Genomic DNA, 20,504 nt, shown 5'->3' with positions numbered 1-20,504 from the left:
GAACATTACACAGAGCTGGAATCCAAGGCGTGCTGCGGAAGGGAATGACGGCCCGTGTGCTGGGGCTTAGGCGGAGCCAGAGGCAGGCTGGAGGGCAGGCTGGGATGCAGGCCTGTGCAGAAGGCTCCAGTGACTTTCTCACCCTATTAAACAGCGTGTCATTCATTCATCCTGCAGACTCTCCCTTCTAAAACTGGGTGAATATATCCCTAATGCGACGCTGACAAATATAATGATATTGGCATTCTCACTGTCCTGATAATGACATTGGCAAACATAAAACTAATAAAACAGTAGTAATAACACTGCTGTATTTAAAATGCATAACAAGAAGGTCCCACTGTAGAGCAAAGGGAACTCTGCTCAATGGTATGTGGGAGCCTGGAGGGAAGGAGTGTCTCGGGGAGAATGGATACCTGTGTGTGTATGGCTGAGTCCCTTCGTCATTCACTGGAAACTATTACAGCCTTGTTAAATGGCTGGCTATACTCCAATATAAAATTAAAAGTTTAAAAAAAGCAGCAGTGATAAAAGTAGTAAATAATAAAATAGTAGAATCTATCTATTCAATGTGCACATTTGCCTGGCTCTGTGCTCAATGCTTTACAGGCATTATTTCACTGAGTCCTACAGAAACCCACTGAAGATGGTACCTTACTATCCCAGTATAACCAGCACAAGTATGATTCTTCTTCCTGGGACTAAGGGCTTGAGAAAATATTAAACAATTTAACTGACAAATAAACGTGGCTCAGTGGTAAAGAATCTGCCTGCCAATGCAGGAGACGCAGGTTCAATCCCTGGGTCAGGAAGATCCCCTGGAGAAGGAAATGGCAACCCACTCCAGTATTCTTGCCTGGAGAATCCCATGGACAGAGGAGCCTGCTGGGCTATATGGTCCATGGGGTTGTGAAGAATTGGACACGACTTAAAAACTAAATAGCAACAACAAAGGACAATAAATCTGCACACAATAAAACAGACTGGCGTGGAGGTTTTTAGATGGAATCTGGAATTTGGGGCTTATGTTGAAGCTTTCTGAACACAGCTGCATTCCCTTTGGGGGTGTGTGTTGACTCTCAGCCACCTCTAGAACGACTCTGCTGGAAAAGCTTCAGAAGCCCCCCAGTACCAATGACAGAGAATCAGGAAACTGTGCAGGTAGGAGAATGACATGGTCTGATTTAGCACGTTTTCAAAAGATCACTTCACTCGCCAGGTGGAAGATGGATTTTTGGATGAAGAGGCTGTCACAGCAATCAGGATAAGGGATGATAAAACCTCAACCAAGTTACAGGCAATGACTGGGCAGAAGGAAATGGATGTGTGAGCCCTGAGGTCAAATGAGCAGGACCCTGATGACAACGATACAGCTAGCTATACTCGATTGAGGGTCAGCCATGGGTCAGACACTGGGCTGAGCATTTTGCAGGTGCTACTTCACAACCCACATGTGACTTAGGCATCATTAGCACTCACTTACAGAGAAGAAAACTGAGGCTAAAAACCACTTCTTCATTTACTTAATTAAGATCATTCAGTTAGACAGTGGTGAAATTAAATTTCAAATACAAAATCCCACTTTTAAAGACTACTACCTGAACTGCATGAGCCTCAGCAAGCCCTTCCTCACATCCATAACAATTTCCTTCTGCTTTATTTGAACATTCATAACTGCTTTTCAGGCTTCCCTGGTGGCTCAGAGGGTAAAGAATCTGCCTGCAACGCAGGGGACCCAGATTGGATCCCTGCGTTGGGAAGATCCCCTGGAGGAGGGCATGGCAACCCACTCCAGTATTCTTGCCTGGAGAATCCCATGGACAGAGGAGCCTAGTAGGTTACAGTCCATGGGATTGCTAAGAATCGGAGAAGACTAGGTGACTAACACGTCTCAGTTTATTTTTCTACCTTCATTCTATTGCACATGGATGCCTGGGAATGACGACCCAACAGCTGCCGCATAAAACCCTGCTGCAGACGAGAGGATGGCACTGGGACTTCCCCGCCTTCCTTTGTCTGCCTGCGGACGATGCAGTCAGCATCTGCCAGGTTTCTCAGGGGGATGCCCTAACTACCAAACCACACTGGAGCTGCTTTTAACCGTGTGTTCAACTCCATGACACAGGTTCCAGGCTACCCACTCCATCTGCTGGGACCTGCTGAGCACCAGGGGCTGGGCGCAGAGCTAATGAAGTAGGCAGAGGCCAGGTGCCCTCACTCTGGGCCAGAAGGCCCACGGCCACTTGAGCAGCAGAGGGAAGAGACAGTGGAAGACCGAGGGTTCTGACCATCATATCTGGGATTGTTGATGGTCAGTGGAAGCCAATGGAGCATTTCCAAAATTGTGTTTCTATGGATGCTTCTGCGCTGCAAGATGTTCATGCACGTTCCAAGGAGGAAAATAGTCTGTGGTCAAGATGGTTTTTACAGACGATGAGCTAAATAAATCTGCCCAGCTTTCTGCACGGCAGGACTTCCTGGGGTCTTTCAGAGACTAAAACATGTTTGGGAATTTACGAGAGAAAGAGGGAGTGTGCAGAATTTCCAGAACTTTTCCTGACCGTGGGTTTTTTCTATTCAAGAAAAGTTGGAGGACTTGGGGCAGAAAGGCTGTGAGTTCAGAAGTTCAGGGCTGCCACGGAGTAGCCCTCCTCTCTCTTGGAAAAAAAAAAAAACACACCCTTATCTAATAGTGGCAGCAAAACCATGAGCACAATGTTATTAAGCCATTTTGAAAATCGCTTTAACAGCATCCACTTGAACACGTTTCATGTGCTATCCATCAGCGAGGCTACCTCTAGGGGAAACAGGATTCCCCAGAGACCCGTACCGGGAGGTTTCACTTTATCCTGGATCCCTCTTCTACCATCAATTTGAAGGTTATAAAACTGAGCCACTTTCCAGTGATCTTTGAGGTTAATGCACTCATTTATTCAACAAATATTTATTAAGCACTTTCTATGTATGAGGTTTATGAATATGAAGCTTCTATTTTAGAGAGGAAAATAGTAAATGAGCAAGCAAATAAAAGTGATTTTAAGCCTGTAATATCAGGGAAGGAATGAAAAACGATTATGTAACAGATAGTAGCAGGTTGGGGATGGAAAGGAGTGAAAATCTGGGTACCTGTGTTCGGGCAGTCAGGGACAGTGGTTCTGAGGAGGTGGCATTTGAGTCAAGACCTGAAAGGTGAGAAGAGATGCCCCAGGATGGTATCTGAGGGACAGAGGAGACACAGTGAGAAGCGCAGCAAGTTCTCAGACTGTATAGTGCGGTCCCATCTGTTGTGTTCTTGGGACATAAAAATCATTACGTCTGAAGCACAGGGAAATGCCAAGTGGGTGAAGAGGACAGAAGATGTAAATGGAACAGGGCCTACATGCCAAGGCAAGGAGTTTGGATTGTTTTCTAAAGATAACAGGATGTAGACACCAGGGAGAACAGTGTGGAGGTTCCTTAAAAAACTAAAAACAGAAGTGCCATATGACCTTGCAATCCCACTCTTGGGCATATACCCAGAGACAATCAGAATTCCAAAAGATTCTTGCACCCCAGTGTTCACTGCACCACTATTTACAATTGCCACAACATGCACACAACCTAAATGTCCATCAAAAGAGGAATGGATAAAGAAGATAAAGATAAATGGATAAAGATGTGGCATACACACACACACACACACACACACACACACACACACACGGAATATTACTCAGCCATAAAAAGGAACAATATCATGCTACTTGCAGACACGTGGATGGACGTAGAGACTGGCATACAGAGTGAAATAAGTCATAAAGAGAATATCAAATATTGCATATATGTAGGATCTAGAAAAATGGTAAAGATGAACCTGTTTGCAAAACAAAAATACAGACACAGAGGAAAAAACACATAGACACCAAGGGCAGAAAGAGTGGATGGGATGAACTGGGAGACTGGGATTTAGAGGAGGAAATGGCAACCCATTCTAGTATTCTGGCCTGGGAGAGCCCATGAACAGAGGAGCCTGGTGGGCTGCTGTCTATGGGGTCGCAAGAGTGGGAAACAAGTTAGCGACTAAACCACCACCAACACCATATACACTATTCTGTATAAAATACGTAACGAATGACAATCTACTGTAAAGCACAGGAATCTCTACTGGATGCTCTGTGGCGACCTAAATGGGAGTCAAGATTGCTGGAAGAAATAACAATCTCAGACATGCAAATCATACCACTTTAATGGCAGAAAGTGAAGAGGAACTAAAGAGCCTCTTGATGAAGGTGAAAGAGGTGAGTGAAAAAACTGGCTTAAAACTCAACATCTGAAAAACTAAGATCTTGACATCCAGTCCCATCACTTCATGGCAAATAGATGGAGGAAAAGTGGAAACAGTGACAGATTTTATTTTCTTGGGATCCAAAATCACTGTGAATGGTGACTGTAACCATGCAATTAAAAGATGCTTGCTCCTTGGAAAAATAGCTATGACAAACCTAGATAGCATATTAAAAAGCAGAGACATCACTTTGCTGACAAAGGTCAATATAATCAAAGCTATGATTTTTTCCAATAGCCATGTATGGACATGAGAGTTGGACCATAAAGAAGACGGAGTGCTGAAGAATTGATGCTTTTGAGCTGTGGTGTTGCAAAAGACCCTCGAGAGTCCCTTGGACTGCAAGGAGATCCAACCAGTCAATGCTGAAGGAAATCACCCTGAATATTCACTGGAAAGACTGATGTTGAAGTTGAAGCTCCAATCCTTTGGCCACCTGATGCAAGACTCTGATTCTGGGAATTACTGAGGACAAGAGGAGAAGCGGGTGACAGAGGATCAGATGGTTGGATGGCAACATTAACTGAATGGACATAAGTTTGAGCAAACTCAGGGAGACTGTGAAGGACAGGGAAGCCTGGTGTGCTGCAGTTCATGGGGTCACAAAGAGTCAGACATGACTTAGTGACTGAACAACAACAAGCAGCAAGAGATGGTGTTGTGTTAGTCCCTCAGTCCTGTCTGACTCTTTGGATCCCCACAGACTGGCCTGCCAGGCTCCTCTTTCCATGCAATTCTCCAGGCAAGAATACTGGAATTGGTTGCCATTTCCCTCTCCAGACTGTCCCGACCAAAGGATCAAACCAGGGTCTCCCGCACTGCAGGCAGATTCTTTACTGTCTGAGCCATCAAAACAGAAGGGAATACGTACATAGAAGGCTGATTCACGTTGCTGTACAGCAGAAACTAACACAACATTGCAAATCAACTATACACTAATAAAAATGAAAGAAAAAGTAAATATAACAGGGAACACTGAATAATTTTAAGTGGAAGAGTGACCTTATCTTATTTAAAAGATTACTCTGGCTTGCTTTGGGAAGAACCTCAGGAGGATACAGTCATAAGCAGGAGGTAAGAAGCGGCAATGGTCACAATGGTGACTAATATATCTGGGACAAATTTGAAATACATTCAAGGGAAAAAAATGAATTTCTACCTGTATGACTTCTCTTAGTCCCCATCTAACTTATAAATTAAAATGAGTGGATATATTTAATTATGGTCTAAGCCAAATAATAGATTTCACTAACAATATAATTCTGAAATTCAAGAAGGGAAAACAGAATCCAACACAAAGGCCAAGTTTTTTCCAAAAAAAAAAAAAAAAAGTTTGACATGGCATTGCTTATCATTGTGAAATAATTAGAAATAACCCAAATGCCTAACAAGGGCTTCCCTACTGGCTCAGATGGCAAAGAATCCACCTGCAATGTGGAAGACCTGGGTTTGATCCCTGAGTTGGGAAGATCCCCTGGAGGAGGGCATGGCAACCCACTCCAGTATTCTTGCCTGAAGAATCCCCATGGACAGAGGAGCCTGGTACGCTACAGTCCATGGGGTCGCAGAGTTGGACACAACAGAGCAACTAAGCACAGCACAAATGCCTAACAGAAAAGGCCCCCTTAAGACAGTTATGATGCATGAAAGAGATGGTTATTGGAAGAAAGCATTGACATAAAAAAGTGTTAAGGATATGACATTAAGGAAAGGAATTCAGATTGATGGTGGACAGCAGGGAAGTTATGGACTTGGCATCAAGTGTACTTATGGGGACTATATTTGTAGAAAGGATATGGGTAGGAGATTCTTGGTGGATGCTGGAGCAATAAAGATGGACAGTTAAAGCTGAGTGGAATTACAAGTGATCATTTTTCAAGAGAGCATTTTTCAGTTCCTAATATACATTAGCTAAGAGCTCCAAGGTAGTCTACATTCTTCATTTCATCAGATGTTTACAACAATCCTCTGATGTAGGGGTCAGCATCCCCATTCTACAGAAGACGAACTGGAGGCTCAGAGACATCCAATGACTCTTCCAAAGCTAAGCAAGTTGACACCAACAGGGCTGGGTTAGTGCTCAGACATTGCTGACCTCAAAGCAACTAATCTTTTTATCATTATCCAGTGGTTCAACTGGGGGTTTACCACATGAATTCCAAAAAGGAACTCAATCCTCAACCTCTGTCTCAATTTATGACCTTGGCTCAATGTGTAGATGTTGGTTTTTCATTGGATACAGGAATTCACAGGATTAAGATCTAGAGAATAACAAGTGTCTACTATGCGTGCAGACACTGATTTAGTCTCAGAAACACAAAGATGATTCCAATAATAAGATACTTCCTGCCTTCAAAGAACTCTCTGTCTAGCTAAGGAGGGAGCCAGACATAAGCAAATGACATTACACAAAAATGGAGTCAGTCTTTAACACATGGATAAAGATGTGAGAGAATTCACACTTGGGAGAATTCAGGGTGAACTGTGATGGTGACTATCAGTGATCTCTTTGCCAATATACACCATGCATGTTAAGCTTGGAAAGACAGGGAGGACTTCACTGGGATAGAATCTAACGGTTTAGTGGAAAAAAAAGTTTGAGACTCAGACTGTTCAGCTCTACCTGGCTCTGATACTTACTAAAGTGTCCCTCTGGGTGACTCTGTGCCTTAGCGACAACATCTGTAAGATGGGCATCACCACGGTACCTGTTACTGACCATCAAATGAGATAGGCAAAGCATTTAGCCTCCTGCCTGGAGTAAGAAAGTGTCAGTAACTGCCGATAAACATTCATCGGGGCTAGACAGGAATTTTCGCGGAGAGGAAACGGTATGGAAAAGAACATGGAAGTGGAAACACACGGATTTAGAAGCACAGCACAGAGACTGGCGCTCTGCACTGGCCTCAAAGGCCATTTTCACAAGCACGAACATTTCTGTAGACACTGGACAACCTCTGAAGCCAGGGAAGGAGGAGAGCAACATAATCAGAACCAAGTTACAGGCACTAGGGAAGTAAGAGTCAAGAGGAAGAATGACTGGCTGGAGATCATGGCGTGGACAGAAGGACGCAGTTGAGTTTGGGAGGTTAGGCAATGATGGGGGTGGCGGTCGCCGCAGACATAAAGGCACCTGTGAGGTCAGAGGAAGAAGGAGATGGTGATGACGCTGATGATGATAATGATGGGGAGGAAAGGGAGGAGGAAGAGGGACAGATCTACTTTTTGATTGTATGCTGGCTGGCCCTGTGCTGAGTGAGATGTTATGGCAAGCCAGGCAGAGACGAGTGGCTTGGAAAAGTGAAGAAACTGCCCCAGAGTGTTAGGTAACGGCAGAAGCAAAATCTGAATCTAGTCTGTCTAACTTGCAGCACTCCTACACTGACCACTAGATTCTCCAGGCAATGAAAGAGGCGGTCCAAACCCTGCTCTGTGACCCCCGTCTGAGAATGTCTCCCATGAGCACATCCTATCGCACTCTCTCCAAAATGACACCAGTTCAGTTCAGTCGCTCAGTATGACCAAAATAACACCAGCCACACTTGAAGTGTATCCTGCTGCTCTGCTGCTGCGCTGGGCACGGTCCACAAATTGATGCTAATCTTCCCAACCGCTCTAGGAGATGGCAATTCATTCCCATTCTCAGAGGAGGAGGCTGGGGCCCAGAGAGGGGACCTTTACACCCAGGGACGCAGGTCCTCTTTCTGCAGGGCCTCAGATGAGATGACCTCGGGGAGACAGTGGCGTGGGTTCTGTGAGCAGAGGAAAGCCGGGGGAAGAGGGCACCGTTCTTCCTGGCACCTTCAGAACCTGGGCAGAGCCGGTGGACATCCTGGCCAGAGATGCCCGGGGGACCTACCTCGGGGCCTGCTTCTCCTCTTCCGCCTCCCTGCTGAGACGCTCCGTGGTGCTGACTGCAGCTGACCGATCTCAATGGGCGTATTCGCGCGGAAACTCTCCTTGAACTTCTGCATCAGGGACTCCACTGGCTCCTGCGTCGCCTCAGCCGCTGCTACAGGGTGGGCAAAGGGGCTAAAGTTAGGGCTTGGCTCACCCTCAGGCCCTGGAGAACTGGTCTTGGGCCTCCCACCCCCCGTGTGTCTGGAGCTCCCTCCCAGACCCAGTGACAATGCAGGAGTCAGGGACGCCAGGAGAGATGAATCTAATGCCCTGCACATTTATTGATGCCACATCTACTATGTTTTTAAGAGCACCACCCCCATGCCCTTGAGATATGATGGTGAACACCATCCATGACTCCAAGAATCCACAGCTTGGTAGGACACATATCGAGGCATTGCCAACACCTTGCAATACTCCTGTGATAGGAGAATACAGAGTACTACAGGAGCACCAAGAAGATCGGCTCACCCATCCTAGGAGTCAAGGTGGGCTTCCTGGAGGAGACAATACCTCCACTGAGGCCTTAAACATGGTTAGGAATTAGCAAATAAGATAAGGTGGAATTGCTGAGAAGATCTGGGATAAGAGAGTGCCCTGGGTGTAAGGAGAAGCATGTGCAAAGACCTGAAGCCAGAAAGAACACAGTGCTTGAGTAAATGAAAGAAGCTCTGTGCGGCTGCTGTGGAGCCTGGGCAGAGCAGATGAGGCGGCAGAGGCCAGATCACCTTGAGAGCCACCTTGTGGAGTTAAAGATTTTTATCCCAAAGGCAAAAGGTGATTGTCGAAAGGTTTTAAAGAGGAAATTGGTATGCTCCAGTTAAGGCCCTGTGATAACAACTGCTAACCAGAGTGTGGAGTACACACACAGAGGCAAGGAGAAAGGCGAGCCAGAGGCTTTTGCAGGAGCCAGCCAGAGACAAGGAAGCCTGAACCAGAGCAGTGTCAGGAAAGGCAGACAGCAGCCCTGGGGCGAACGTCATTTCAGGAGAATGGTGGCTGAGCTGGTAAAGAATCCACCTGCAATGTGGGAGACCAGGGTTCAGTCCCTGGGTTGGGAAGATCCCCTGGTGAAGGGAACGGCTACCCACCCCAGTACTCTGGCCTGGAGAATTCCATGGACTGTGCAGTCCATGGGGTCGCAGAGTCAGACACGACTGAGTGACTTTCACATACACACACTATGGTGCTGGGATACACAGACTGCTTGGTACAAGAGCCCCATTTCACTAAGGGAAACTGAAGTTCCCCCAAACAAGGCATCCAACTTGCTCTAAGCTACCAAGCAGTACAGTCAAGCCTTCTAAACCCCACTCCAATGTTCCATTTGTTTCAACACCCTCCAAGAAGCTTCCGGTAGCTACATTTTCAGAAATTTCCAAATTGAGTCTGGTAGAAAGTTACAGGCAATGGAGAGAGTGATGTCAAAAGGGCAGAGGGGGAAAAAAAAGGTTGAGGATAAAAGTAAAAAAAAAAAAAACAAAAAAACACAGAACTTGAGAAGGAAGCAGAGAACCAACATAAAAGAAGAGGAGAGGCAATGAGAAAGAAGAAAAGGAGACTGGCTGAATGGTCTTTGGGCCTTTGTTCTGAGAAATCCCCAAAGACAGTCCCGACTTTGAAATCTTCAGACTCAGCCCTCCCTCCACTGACATCTCCAGAGGCCGGGAAAGTTCTTCAGTTTAAGCCACCTGCTGTCTGATGACAAGGAACGGGATGTGCTAAAGATTCCTGTTTCTTTGATGGGCCTTTTCCAGAGTGGACAAAGAAGGCTTCTGAACATCCCAACACCAATTTTAAGGAGATCCTGTTTTCTCAGGAAGTTTTATCAGCTTAGACACAAATGTGTCTGCAGGGCACAAATGTGTCCTACCCAAAGGGCTGGTTTGGGTATCAGACGCTGAGAAACCTCATCTTCAGGGACATAGAGGGAAATCTCAGCTTGCTAAGGAAAAGACAATGGACAATACAAGTGGCCCTATGGTATATATGCCTCTTTTGATGTCCGTATCCCCAGGTATCTCAGTTAAGTCTACTTAAAGGTGAGCCAAGAAGAAAGTTCCAAACACAGGTCCACTACACCAAGCCTATGATACAGAATCCTCCAGCAAAAGCCTACAATCCCTTCTGAGAAGTATAGTCACGCCCAATCCTGATGCTTTAAACCGGGAAAGGAGACTGATCTACACAAAACTGTCAGAACTGGGCTATCCTGTGGTCCAAAGTCCAGAGTAAGTCACAGTCTGGAATGCACCAAGGTTGGAGGCGGGGCGGGACTCATACCTATCTGTCAAATCCAGGGATTCATTCATCTCCACACTCATTCATTCCTTCTATGGTATTTTCAGAAAATGTGTCTTGGTCTGCTTGGGCGTACATAACAAAAATCACAGACTGGATAATGTAAACTGGTCAGATTCTCGTTTGAAGATGGCTCCTTCTTACTGTTTGTCCACGTGGGATTTTCTCATTGTATCCATGTTGAGAGGGAAGTGGGGACAGAAAGAGAGAGAGAAAGGGAGATAGATGTCTTCCTCTTCTTCTGAGGCCACAAACCCTATTTAATTAGGACCCCAACCTTATTTTCTCACTGAATTTTAATGACCTATCAAAAGCCTTGTCTCCAATACAGTCACACTGGGGGTTAGGTCTACAATATGTGAATTGTGGAATACAGGGCTCAGTCTATAGCAGACTACATTTGGAGACGGGACCTTTAGAATGTAATTAAGATTAATGAGACCATAAAATCGGGGCCCTAATCATATACCACGGTGGCCTTCAGTTCAGTTCAGTTGCTCAGTCGTGTCCGACTCTTTGCAACCCCATGAATTGCAGCACGCCAGGGCCTCCCTGTCCATCACCAACTCCTGGAGTTCACTCCAACTCATGTCCATCGAGTCTGTGATGCCATCCAGCCATCTCATCCTCTGTCATCCCCTTCTCTTCCTGTTCCCAATCCCTCCCAGCATCAGGGACTTTTCCAATGGGTCAACTCTTCGCATGAGGTAGCCAAAGTATTGGAGTTTCAGCTTCAGCATCAGTCCTTCCAATGAACATTCAGGACTGATTTCCTTTAGGATGGACTGGTTGGATATCCTTGCAGTCCAAGGGACTCTCAAGAGTCTTCTCCAACACCACAGTTCAAAAACATCAATTCTTCAGTGCTCAGCTTTCTTCACACTCCAACTCTCACATCCATACATGACCACTGGAAAAACCATAGCCTTGACTAGACGGACCTTTGTTGGCAAAGTAATACCTCTGCTTTTCAATATACTATCTAGGTTGGTCATAACTTTCCTTCCAAGAAGTAAGCGTCTTTTAATTTCATGGCTGCAGTCACAATCTGCAGTGATTTTGGAGCCCAGAAAAATAAAGTCTGACACTGTTTCCACTGTTTCCCCATCTATTTCCCATGAAATGATGGGACCAGATGCCATGATCTTCGTTTTCTCAATGTTGAGCTTTAAGCCAACATTTTCACTCTCCTCTTTCATTTTCATCAAGAGGCTTTTTAGTTCCTCTTCACTTTCTGCCATAAGGGTGGTATCATCTGCATATCTGAGATTATTGATATTTCTCCTGGCAATCCTGATTTGGGCTTGTGCTTCTTCCAGGCAAGCGTTTCTCATGATGTACTCTATAGAAGTTAAATAAGCAGGGTGACAATATACAGCCTTGACGTACTCCTTTTCCTATTTGGAAACAGTCTGTTGTTCCATGTCCAGTTCTAACTGCTGCTTCCTGACCTGGATATAGGTTTCTCAAAAGGCAGGTCAGGTGGTATGGTATTCCTGTCTCTTTCAGAATTTTCCACAGTTTATTGTGATCCACACAGTCAGAGGATTTGGCATAGTCAATAAAGCAGAAACAGATGTTTTTCTGGAACTCTCTTGCTTTTTCGATGATCCAGCGGATGTTGGCAATTTGATCTCTGGTTCCACTGCCTTTTCTAAAACCAGCTTGAACATCAGGAATTTCATGGTTCATGTGCTACTGAAGCCTGGCTTGGAGAATTTTGAGCATTACTTTATTAGCATGTGAGATGAGTGCAATTGTGTGGTAGTTTGAGCATTCTTTGGCATTGCCTTTCTTTGGAATTGGAATGAAAACTGACCTTTTCCAGTCCTGTGGCCACTGCTGAGTTTTCCAAATTTGCTGGCATATTGAGTGCAGCATTTTCATAGCATCATCTTTCAGGATTTGAAAGAGTTCAACTGGAATTCCATCACCTCCAGTAGCTTTGTTCATAGTGATGCTGTCTAAGGTCCACTTGACTTCACATTCCAGGATTTCTGGCTCTAGGTGAGTGATCACACTATCATGATTATCTGGGCCATGAAGATCTTTTTTGTACAGTTCTTCTGTATATTCTTGCCACCTCTTCTTAATATCTTCTGCTTCTGTTCGGTCCCTACCATTTCTGTCCTTTATTGTCCTTTGCATTAAGTGTTCCGTTGGTGTCCATAATTTTCTTGAAGAGATCTCTAGTTGTTCCCATTCTGTTGTTTTCCTCTATTTCTTTGCATTGATTGCTGAGGAAGGCTTTCTTATCTCTCTTTGCTATTCTTTGGAAATCTGCATTCAGATGGTTATATCTTTCCTTTTCTCCTTTGCTTTTCACTTCTCTTCTTTTCACTGCTATTTGTAAGGCCTCCTCAGACAGCCGTTTTGCTTTTTTGCATTTGTTTTCCATGGGGATGGTCTTGATCCCTGTCTCCTGTACAATGTCATGAACCTCCGTCCATAGTTCATCAGGCACTCTGTCTATCAGATCTAGTCCCTTAAATCTATTTTTCACTTCCACTGTATAATCATAAGGGATTTGATTTAGGTCTACCTGAATGGTCTAGTGGTTTTCCCCACTTTCTTCATTTTAAGTCTGAATTTGGCAATAAGGAGTTCATGATCTGAGCCACAGTCAGCTTCCAGTCTTGTTTTTGCTGACTGTATAGAGTTTCTCCATCTTTGGCTGCAAAGAATATAATCAATCTGATCCCAGTATTGACCATCTGGTGATGTCCATGTGTAGAGTCTTCTCTTGTGTTGTTGGAAGAGAGTGCTTGGTATGACCAGTAAGTTCTCTTAGAAAAACTCAAGCAGAGAAATATTTCCCCCATCCCCCTTGCACACAGCAAGAGAAGGTGGCCATTTACATGGCACAAAGAGAGCCTTCAGGAGAACTCACATGATGACGCTCTCCAGAGCTGGGGAAGAGTAAACGTCTGCTGTTTAAGCCCCCCAGTGCATGGTCTTTTGCTATGGCGGGTCTAGGAGACTAAGTCACAGTCACATTGGGGGTTAAGGCTTCAGCATATGCATTTGAGGGGGACATAAACTTTTGGTCCATAACAGGGCATGATGGTAGAAACAACAACAAATGAAACCCCCCTGTGGTGCTCACCAAGTGGACCGGAAGACCAACAGTAATGACATGAATGACAAGAGAAACGCAACATTTGCCAGTAATACGTACCAAAAAGGAAAAGTGGAAGATGATATAAAGGACTGTGTTGGAGGGATATGCCTTTGTCTAGGAAAGTCATAGAAATTTGTTTCAAGGACGTGAGCAGCATGACTAAGATCTGGCAAGAGTATGAGTTAATCAGGTGAAAAGGGAGCTGCCGGTGGGGCTGCAGGGGAAGAAAGCAGCGGGGTCAGAAGGAAGAGTCTAAACAAAGACCCCATGGGGAGCAGAAATGTGGAAGGTCCTCCAATCACCCCTGCAGCTGAAAAGCTGAAAGCAAGTGGTAGGAGATCATCTAGAGAGGTAGGAAATTCCGGTACTAACACTAACCTTGACCTTCACCCTAACCCTCACTCTTCTGGGTCTCATCAAGGAGAGAACACGGTGAAGGTTTTAGGTGGCAGATCTTCACTGAGGGAAGATGCCTCTGGTGGTAGCGAGAAGAATTCACGGGAGAAGGTCAGAAACAGAAGTGAGAAGGCCAAGTAGGAAGGCGGTGTCAGAGCACAGAAGTCGGTATATGAGATGTATGCGATCTAATCCATGTATGAGATGCTAGAGTAGCAGAGGTGGAGACAGAAATAAAGGAGATGGATCAGGAGAGAGCAGAGACAGAAATGGCAGAGTGGTGGAGAGAGAGCAAGGGGGGAATGTGAGAGCTATTTTGTAGGAGGAACTCCTACAGGAGTGGTGACTGACTGGAAAGGGAGGATAAGGGAGAGGGAGGTAGAGAGGATGGCTCCGGTTCTGGCAGAAGAGGCATCTCTCAGTGAGAGGAGAGACATCGCAAGAGAAATGAATGTGAGTTTCGTTTTAGGGAAGAGTACTTGATGCCTCCCAGATGTCTGCGTGGAGAAGGGTTGAGTAGATGTGGGTCTTGTACTCACCAGAGAGAACCTGGACTCTACGGAGGCTCTACACACGCATTCTTTAAAGAGGTAGAAAGGGAGTGTGTGTAATGATTAAGAACATTAGCTTCTGACACAGTGCAGGCCGTGGAACACAGACCCACACCTGACCTGCACTATCTGATCTCTCTTTCACCTCAGACACATCTTCCAACCATGGGTTCATTCTGCTCCTTGGTTTCCTGGAGGCAGACCCTCAACGGGCTACTCTGCAGGTCTTCGTCATCTGGCTATTGGTTGAGTTCTCCCAGGGAGATGGCCTGGAAGGATCTGGGAGGAGGAGGTTTGAGAGGATGTCTTCCCTTGCTCCTTTCCTGTTTCCACATCACATTCCTGATAGAGACTGGGACCCTCGGGGCTTCTCTGGTGGCTCAGATGGTAAACAATCCACCTGCAATGCAGGAGACCTGGGCTCGATCCCTGGATTGGGACGAACCTCTGGAGAAGAGAATGGCAACCCACTCCAGTATTACTGCCCAGAGAATCCCAGGGACAGAGAAACGAGGCAGGCTACAGTCCATGGGGTCACAAAGAGTCGTCAGATGACTGACCCTTCACAATCATCTTCTGCCACGGCCCCTTTTCCACAACCAGTTCTCAGGGACTCTAATAAAACCATGTCCTCTCCCTGCCCCTTCAGTTCTAGGAATTAGTAGTGGGCTTCCTGATACTTATTTTTTCCTGGTTTCTCCCCATTGATTCTCTGAATTCTAACTATTCTCTATAAACAGTCACTTTGTTGAATTTCTCCTAAAAATCCCATTGGAGGACGCCTTCTTTGCCCAGCTGGAACCTCGACTGATACATCATCCCTTTTCATCGTGGCTCTGACATTCAGCCACTCCAAAAGGTCAGCCTCTTTCTATCCTGTTATTTCTGCTTTATTTTCTCCTAAGCTGATGCCAATCTGACCAGCTGGGAGCAGAGGAAGATACACAGAGAGGCAAGGTTTGCTCCCCTGGGCTGCAGGGGTTTCTGATCCCGACCATAGCAAATCCTATCCATCTGTTTGGCTGCTCTTGCCTTGGTGACGGTGCCAGGAGCCCAGACAGGCTTAGAGCGGGAAGTGCGTATGCAAACCCCTCCATGGCCTCTTTCATCCTCGGTAACACTCTCTGCCACCCCCGTCCCTCTCAATCCCATCCGGTAGCTCTATCAATATCAATATATCAAGTTGTCCAAACAAGCCACATTACCTCCTGGTACCCGCTGAGCTCTGCCTCCCCAGAGCAGCAAAATGCTCACCCGTCGCCTGGATGAATGCAACAGATGGTACTTAATCTGAGCATCGCGGCAGGCCCGGGAAAGGGAGGGGAGGAGGGGGAAGCGGCCTCTTTCTAATTGACATATGAGAGATTGTCAAGCTTAATGGGAATGAACCGCTGGGGCTTGAGGAGACTGAAGCCCCAGCCCCCAAGCCAAGATGGAGAAAAGAGAAGAGGAAAAAGGTGCAGGGAGGAGGCAGATGAAGCAGGAATGGAAAGGAAAGCTGTGCTCTGCAATCAAGGTCAGGGTGTGCAAACGGAGAGATGGAAGAGTGGAAAGGACATGAGAGAGCTGGAAAAATAATAAAGAGAAGGAAAAGGAAGGATATGGAGGACAGGGGAGGAGACAGAGACAGTGAGAGCAGGGTGAAGACAAGGCAGACCCGAGTGCCTCTGCAAAGGCATAAAGGTTGTGTTGGTTTTCAGACACCAGGCAAGCTTCAGCTTGATACTCCCCTCTACAGAACAGGCACTGCCTGCCCTGTCTACAGTGGTATTCACCAAGGCCATGTTCAAACACTCATGCACTCTTCTCTCTCCAACACAGACTGTGAGGTCTACCACTGAAACTTGTCTGGGTTTGGGTTCAAGTTTCTGTATCAGCTTTATCATCATCCTCTTTAATATTTCTAGATTCATCCAGTCTATTTATAAAGAAAACTCATGATTCTTGAAAAATTCACCAATTCTCTGCCAGGCAAGGAGGCTGACTTTTTTTTTTTTTTAATGTTTGCTCACTTATTCCTCCTAACAGCTTTGAAAAGTGTCATTAGCTATTTAGAAATGAGGAAACTGAGGCCTGAAGAAGTTAAATAGTCTCCGAGGGTCACACCCTTGAAAATGGCGGAGCTGGGATTTAGACTCAGGTTACGACTGGTGGCTCAGATGTTGAAGAATCTTTCTGCAATGCAGGAGACCCAGGTTCAGTCCCTGAGTCTGGAAGATCCCCTGGAGAAGGGAATGGCTACCCCCTCCAGCACTCTTGCCTGGGGAATTCCATGGACAGAGGAGGCTGGCGGGCTATAGTCCATGGGGTTGCAGAGTCAGACAGGACTGAGCGACTAACACTTCACCTTCACTATGACTCAGAACCCGGCTCCATTCACTATTCCACCCTACACATACCCTTCCTGGCCTGCCTGGTGGACAGACATGGATATCCTAGTCTTTGAGTTTGGAGATGACTTCTTTGAGCCTGGAAAGTAACTCTGACATCTTAGCCCCCTGTCTTAAATCAACTGGACAAGAGTCGCCTGCAACCTGGTCCTGGCTGGAGCCAGGGGCTCACCTTGGCTGAAGTCCGACCTGCTTTGCCAAGGAACCTTGTTCAGTGTCGATGGTCAAGACTGTCCGGCCTGGAGAGCCTAGACTCAGCTCATGGCCCATGCCATCAGTTCCATCGCCCTACAGAACTACGTAAAAGAACCAACCAATAGGTAGGCATCACTAGTCCATACTGCCTCGTGCAAAGTGTGAGCAAGTCTCCCCGAGTTCCAGTGTCGGCTCTGCCAATGAGTGACAGAGCCACTCCCTTCTCATTTACAACCCTCAGTTTCTCTAAACGTCTGCTGGGTTTGGGGGAGGATTAAATGTAGTTATGTATATAAACTGTCTAACAGAGCTTCCAGAATGTAGTAAGTGATCAACCCAGCTTCCTCTCACTCTTCAGCTTCACGATTGCTCATTCATCCACCCATCCATCCACTTAGTCACTCACTGAAAGGCATCTGCGATCTAAGATACCTACTCTGAACATCACTTCAGGTGCCTATTTCCCCTTTTACTCAGATGTGAAAATAGAGGCACCAAGAGACAAAGTCATCAAAAAAAAACGTCAGCAGTGGAACAAGGTCCAGCACGGAGGTCTCCAATTTCTGCATCCAGTTTCCCCAAAGTATAGCATAATATTCATCTCAGACCTTGGGATGGTCAATTTTACGTGTCAACTTCACAAAGCTGTAATACCCAGCTATTTAGCCAAACAGCTCCCTAGATGTTTCTGTGAAGACATTATTTAGATGAGATGAATACTTTAATTGGTAAGTTTTGAGTAAGATGGCCCTCTCTAACACACATGGGCTTCATCCGGTAGGCTGAAGGCCTCACCAGAAAAAAAGAAGAAAGGAACTGTGCCTTCAGACCTGGGCTGTGACAACTCTTCCCTGGATTTCTAGTCTCCTGAGTGAGTGAGTGAGTGAAAGTCGCTCAGTCGTGTCCGACTTGTTGTGACCCCATGGACTGTAGCCCACCAGGCTCCTCTGTCCATGGAATTCTCTAGGCGAGAATACTGGAGTGAGTTGCCATTCCCTTCTCCAGGGGATCTTCGAGAGCCAGGGATCAAACCCAGGTCTCCTGCACTGCAGGCAGACTCTGTACCATCTGAGGCCCCAGAGAAGCCCCCTCTAACCTCCTAGCCTCCCCTGAAAATACTGGACCTCTCAGTCTCCACAACACATGAGAAGATTCCTTAACTCGCAACAGACTGAAAGATAAATAGGATGTATCTAACCAATAGACGATGTACGGATATGAATATGGATATATAGGGCTTCCCAGGTGGCGCTAGTGGTAAAGAACCTGGGTGCCAATGCAGGAGAGACAAGAGACACGAGTTCCATCCCTGGGTCAGGAGGATCCCCTGGAGAAGGAAATGGCAACCTACTCCATTATTCTCGCCTGGAAAATCCCCATGGACGAAGGAGCCTGGCGGGCTTCAGTCCATGGGGTCGCAGAGTTGGACACAACTGATCGACTAAGCACAGCCCAGGCAATCAGAGAAGGCAGCCCGGACACGAAGAACACTTCGGCTAGGAAGATCTGGGAGAGAAGGAAAGAGCCACCAAATCTGGAAGGTGTGAGAATCCAGTTCCAGAACCCAACATTCCCTCCCATATAGGAATCATCTTTTCAATAAAGAATAAAGAAGTAGCAAAGAAAACAGCCAGGGTTCCCTAACCAGCTGAGAATGCTTCACGACTAAATTTAAAACTCACGCACACATTTTTTTTTTTTTAACTGACCAGCTCTTCCCAATTCTCAGGGATAAAAACTGATGGATAGAATTTTCTCACTTTTTAGTTTTCTCTTCCACGAATGTTCTTAAACCTTTGGTGCCTGGCACAACTTATCTTCAAACAAGTGCCTGCAGACAAGACAAATGAACAAACAGCAACAAATACAAATTGAAAAACTTGGGACTAGCCTTTTCTTATATATATGATCTTGGGTCTGTCAGTTAATACTGCAGACTTGTAGGGCGGTAATAATTTCTGCTGGAGAACTGCACTGAGTTTGAATGATGGAATTAAATGCAGCAATATTTTCTTCTGCCCTGTTAAAAACACAATACCTTCCAGGTTCCACAGTTCCTAGCCAGGACACAGATGGTCTCAAAGATTCCTTCCAGCTCTGTGGCCTTGTAGTTACAAATGTAAATGAAAAGTGCTTTCAACAAGATGAATACAATGACCACAGGCTTAACTGCATGCGTCAGTCTGCAAAGCACTTTCACCTCTCTCAACTAACTCTGTGTGTGTGTGTGTGTGTGCGCGTGCGTGCGTGCGTGCATGCGTGTGTGTGTGTGTGTTATTAGCTCAGTCATGTCTGACTCTTTGCGAACCCACAGACTGTAGCCCACCAGGCTCCTCTGTCCATGGAGTTCTCCAGGGCAAAATACTGAACTGGGTAGCCATGCCCTTCTACAGGGGATCATCCTGATTCTGGGGTCAAACCGAGGTCTCCTGCATTGCAGGCAGATTCTTCACTGTCTGAGCCACCAGAGAAGCCCAGTGCTGTCTTTACTACATCAGGACCATAGAGGCAGAGGAGTTTTCCAGAGGATGGGCTGGAGTTTACACCAAAAATCAACAAGTCCTGTTCAAGGGAGAAAGGATCAAGCAACTAGACAGGCTGGGCCAGAGACTTTCTGGTCACTTTATTAACACCTTGGTAGCAAGGCACGGCTATGGAAAGGCTTCTGAACTAGCCACAGTTTGGAATGTTAGCTACGTTTCTCATTAGCTGCGATACTTGGGTAAATTGCTTAACTACTCAGAGCCTCGGCTTCTCCAAGTGTTAAAATGGGGTTTGCAATTTCAACTTCATAGAACTGTTTTTGGATTAAATGAGATGTTAAAAATGCTTATCACAGTGCCTGATACAGAGTAAGCATTTTAAAGATGAGACTTAATATCGTTACTGCCAAAAAGATCTTAGACCATCAGTCACAGCAAATCCAAATCTTCTACCCAACCCCAGATGGTGTGTGTGTGTGCCTAGAATCTGATGGAACAAACTCAGTCACTAGTCAGATTCTTCTCCTAGACTCACTCTTTCCATAACTGCAAAGGAAGGCCATGTATGTGGCTCAGCCCTCCTTAGCACTAGAGGGCCACCCACACTCCACAACTGGAATTCTTCATCTGACACCATTCTTGGGTTCTATATCCTAAGGTGGGCATTAGAGATACAATAATAAATTGAAATATAGAGCCCTCTTTCGGAGAAGGCAACGGCAACCCACTCCAGTACTCTCTCCTGGAAAATCCCATGGACGGAGGAGCCTGGTAGGCTGCAGTCCATGGGGTCGCGAAGTCAGGCACGACTGAGTGACTTCACTTTCAATTTTCACTTTCATG

The 20,504-nt window shown here is 46.0% G+C and overlaps 1 protein-coding gene across 4 annotated transcripts in view; it reads right to left on the bottom strand.

Annotated features, from left to right (window-relative positions):
• Window positions 1–20,504, bottom strand: part of ASTN2 (astrotactin 2) — a 1,128,670-nt gene that overhangs the window by 722,225 nt on the left and 385,941 nt on the right. For all 4 annotated transcript variants that reach the window (XM_069573835.1, XM_069573834.1, XM_069573832.1 and 1 more), the window contains one exon: window positions 8,184–8,336. In XM_069573835.1, the coding sequence (XP_069429936.1) occupies window positions 8,184–8,336 (153 nt within the window). The remainder of the gene's footprint in view (window positions 1–8,183; window positions 8,337–20,504) is intronic.

Source organism: Ovis canadensis, chromosome 2 (assembly GCF_042477335.2).
Source record: "Ovis canadensis isolate MfBH-ARS-UI-01 breed Bighorn chromosome 2, ARS-UI_OviCan_v2, whole genome shotgun sequence".
Lineage (NCBI taxonomy): Eukaryota > Metazoa > Chordata > Mammalia > Artiodactyla > Bovidae > Ovis > Ovis canadensis.
Note: the sequence above shows the minus strand (reverse complement) of the source record. Positions and strands in the feature narration are given on the sequence as shown.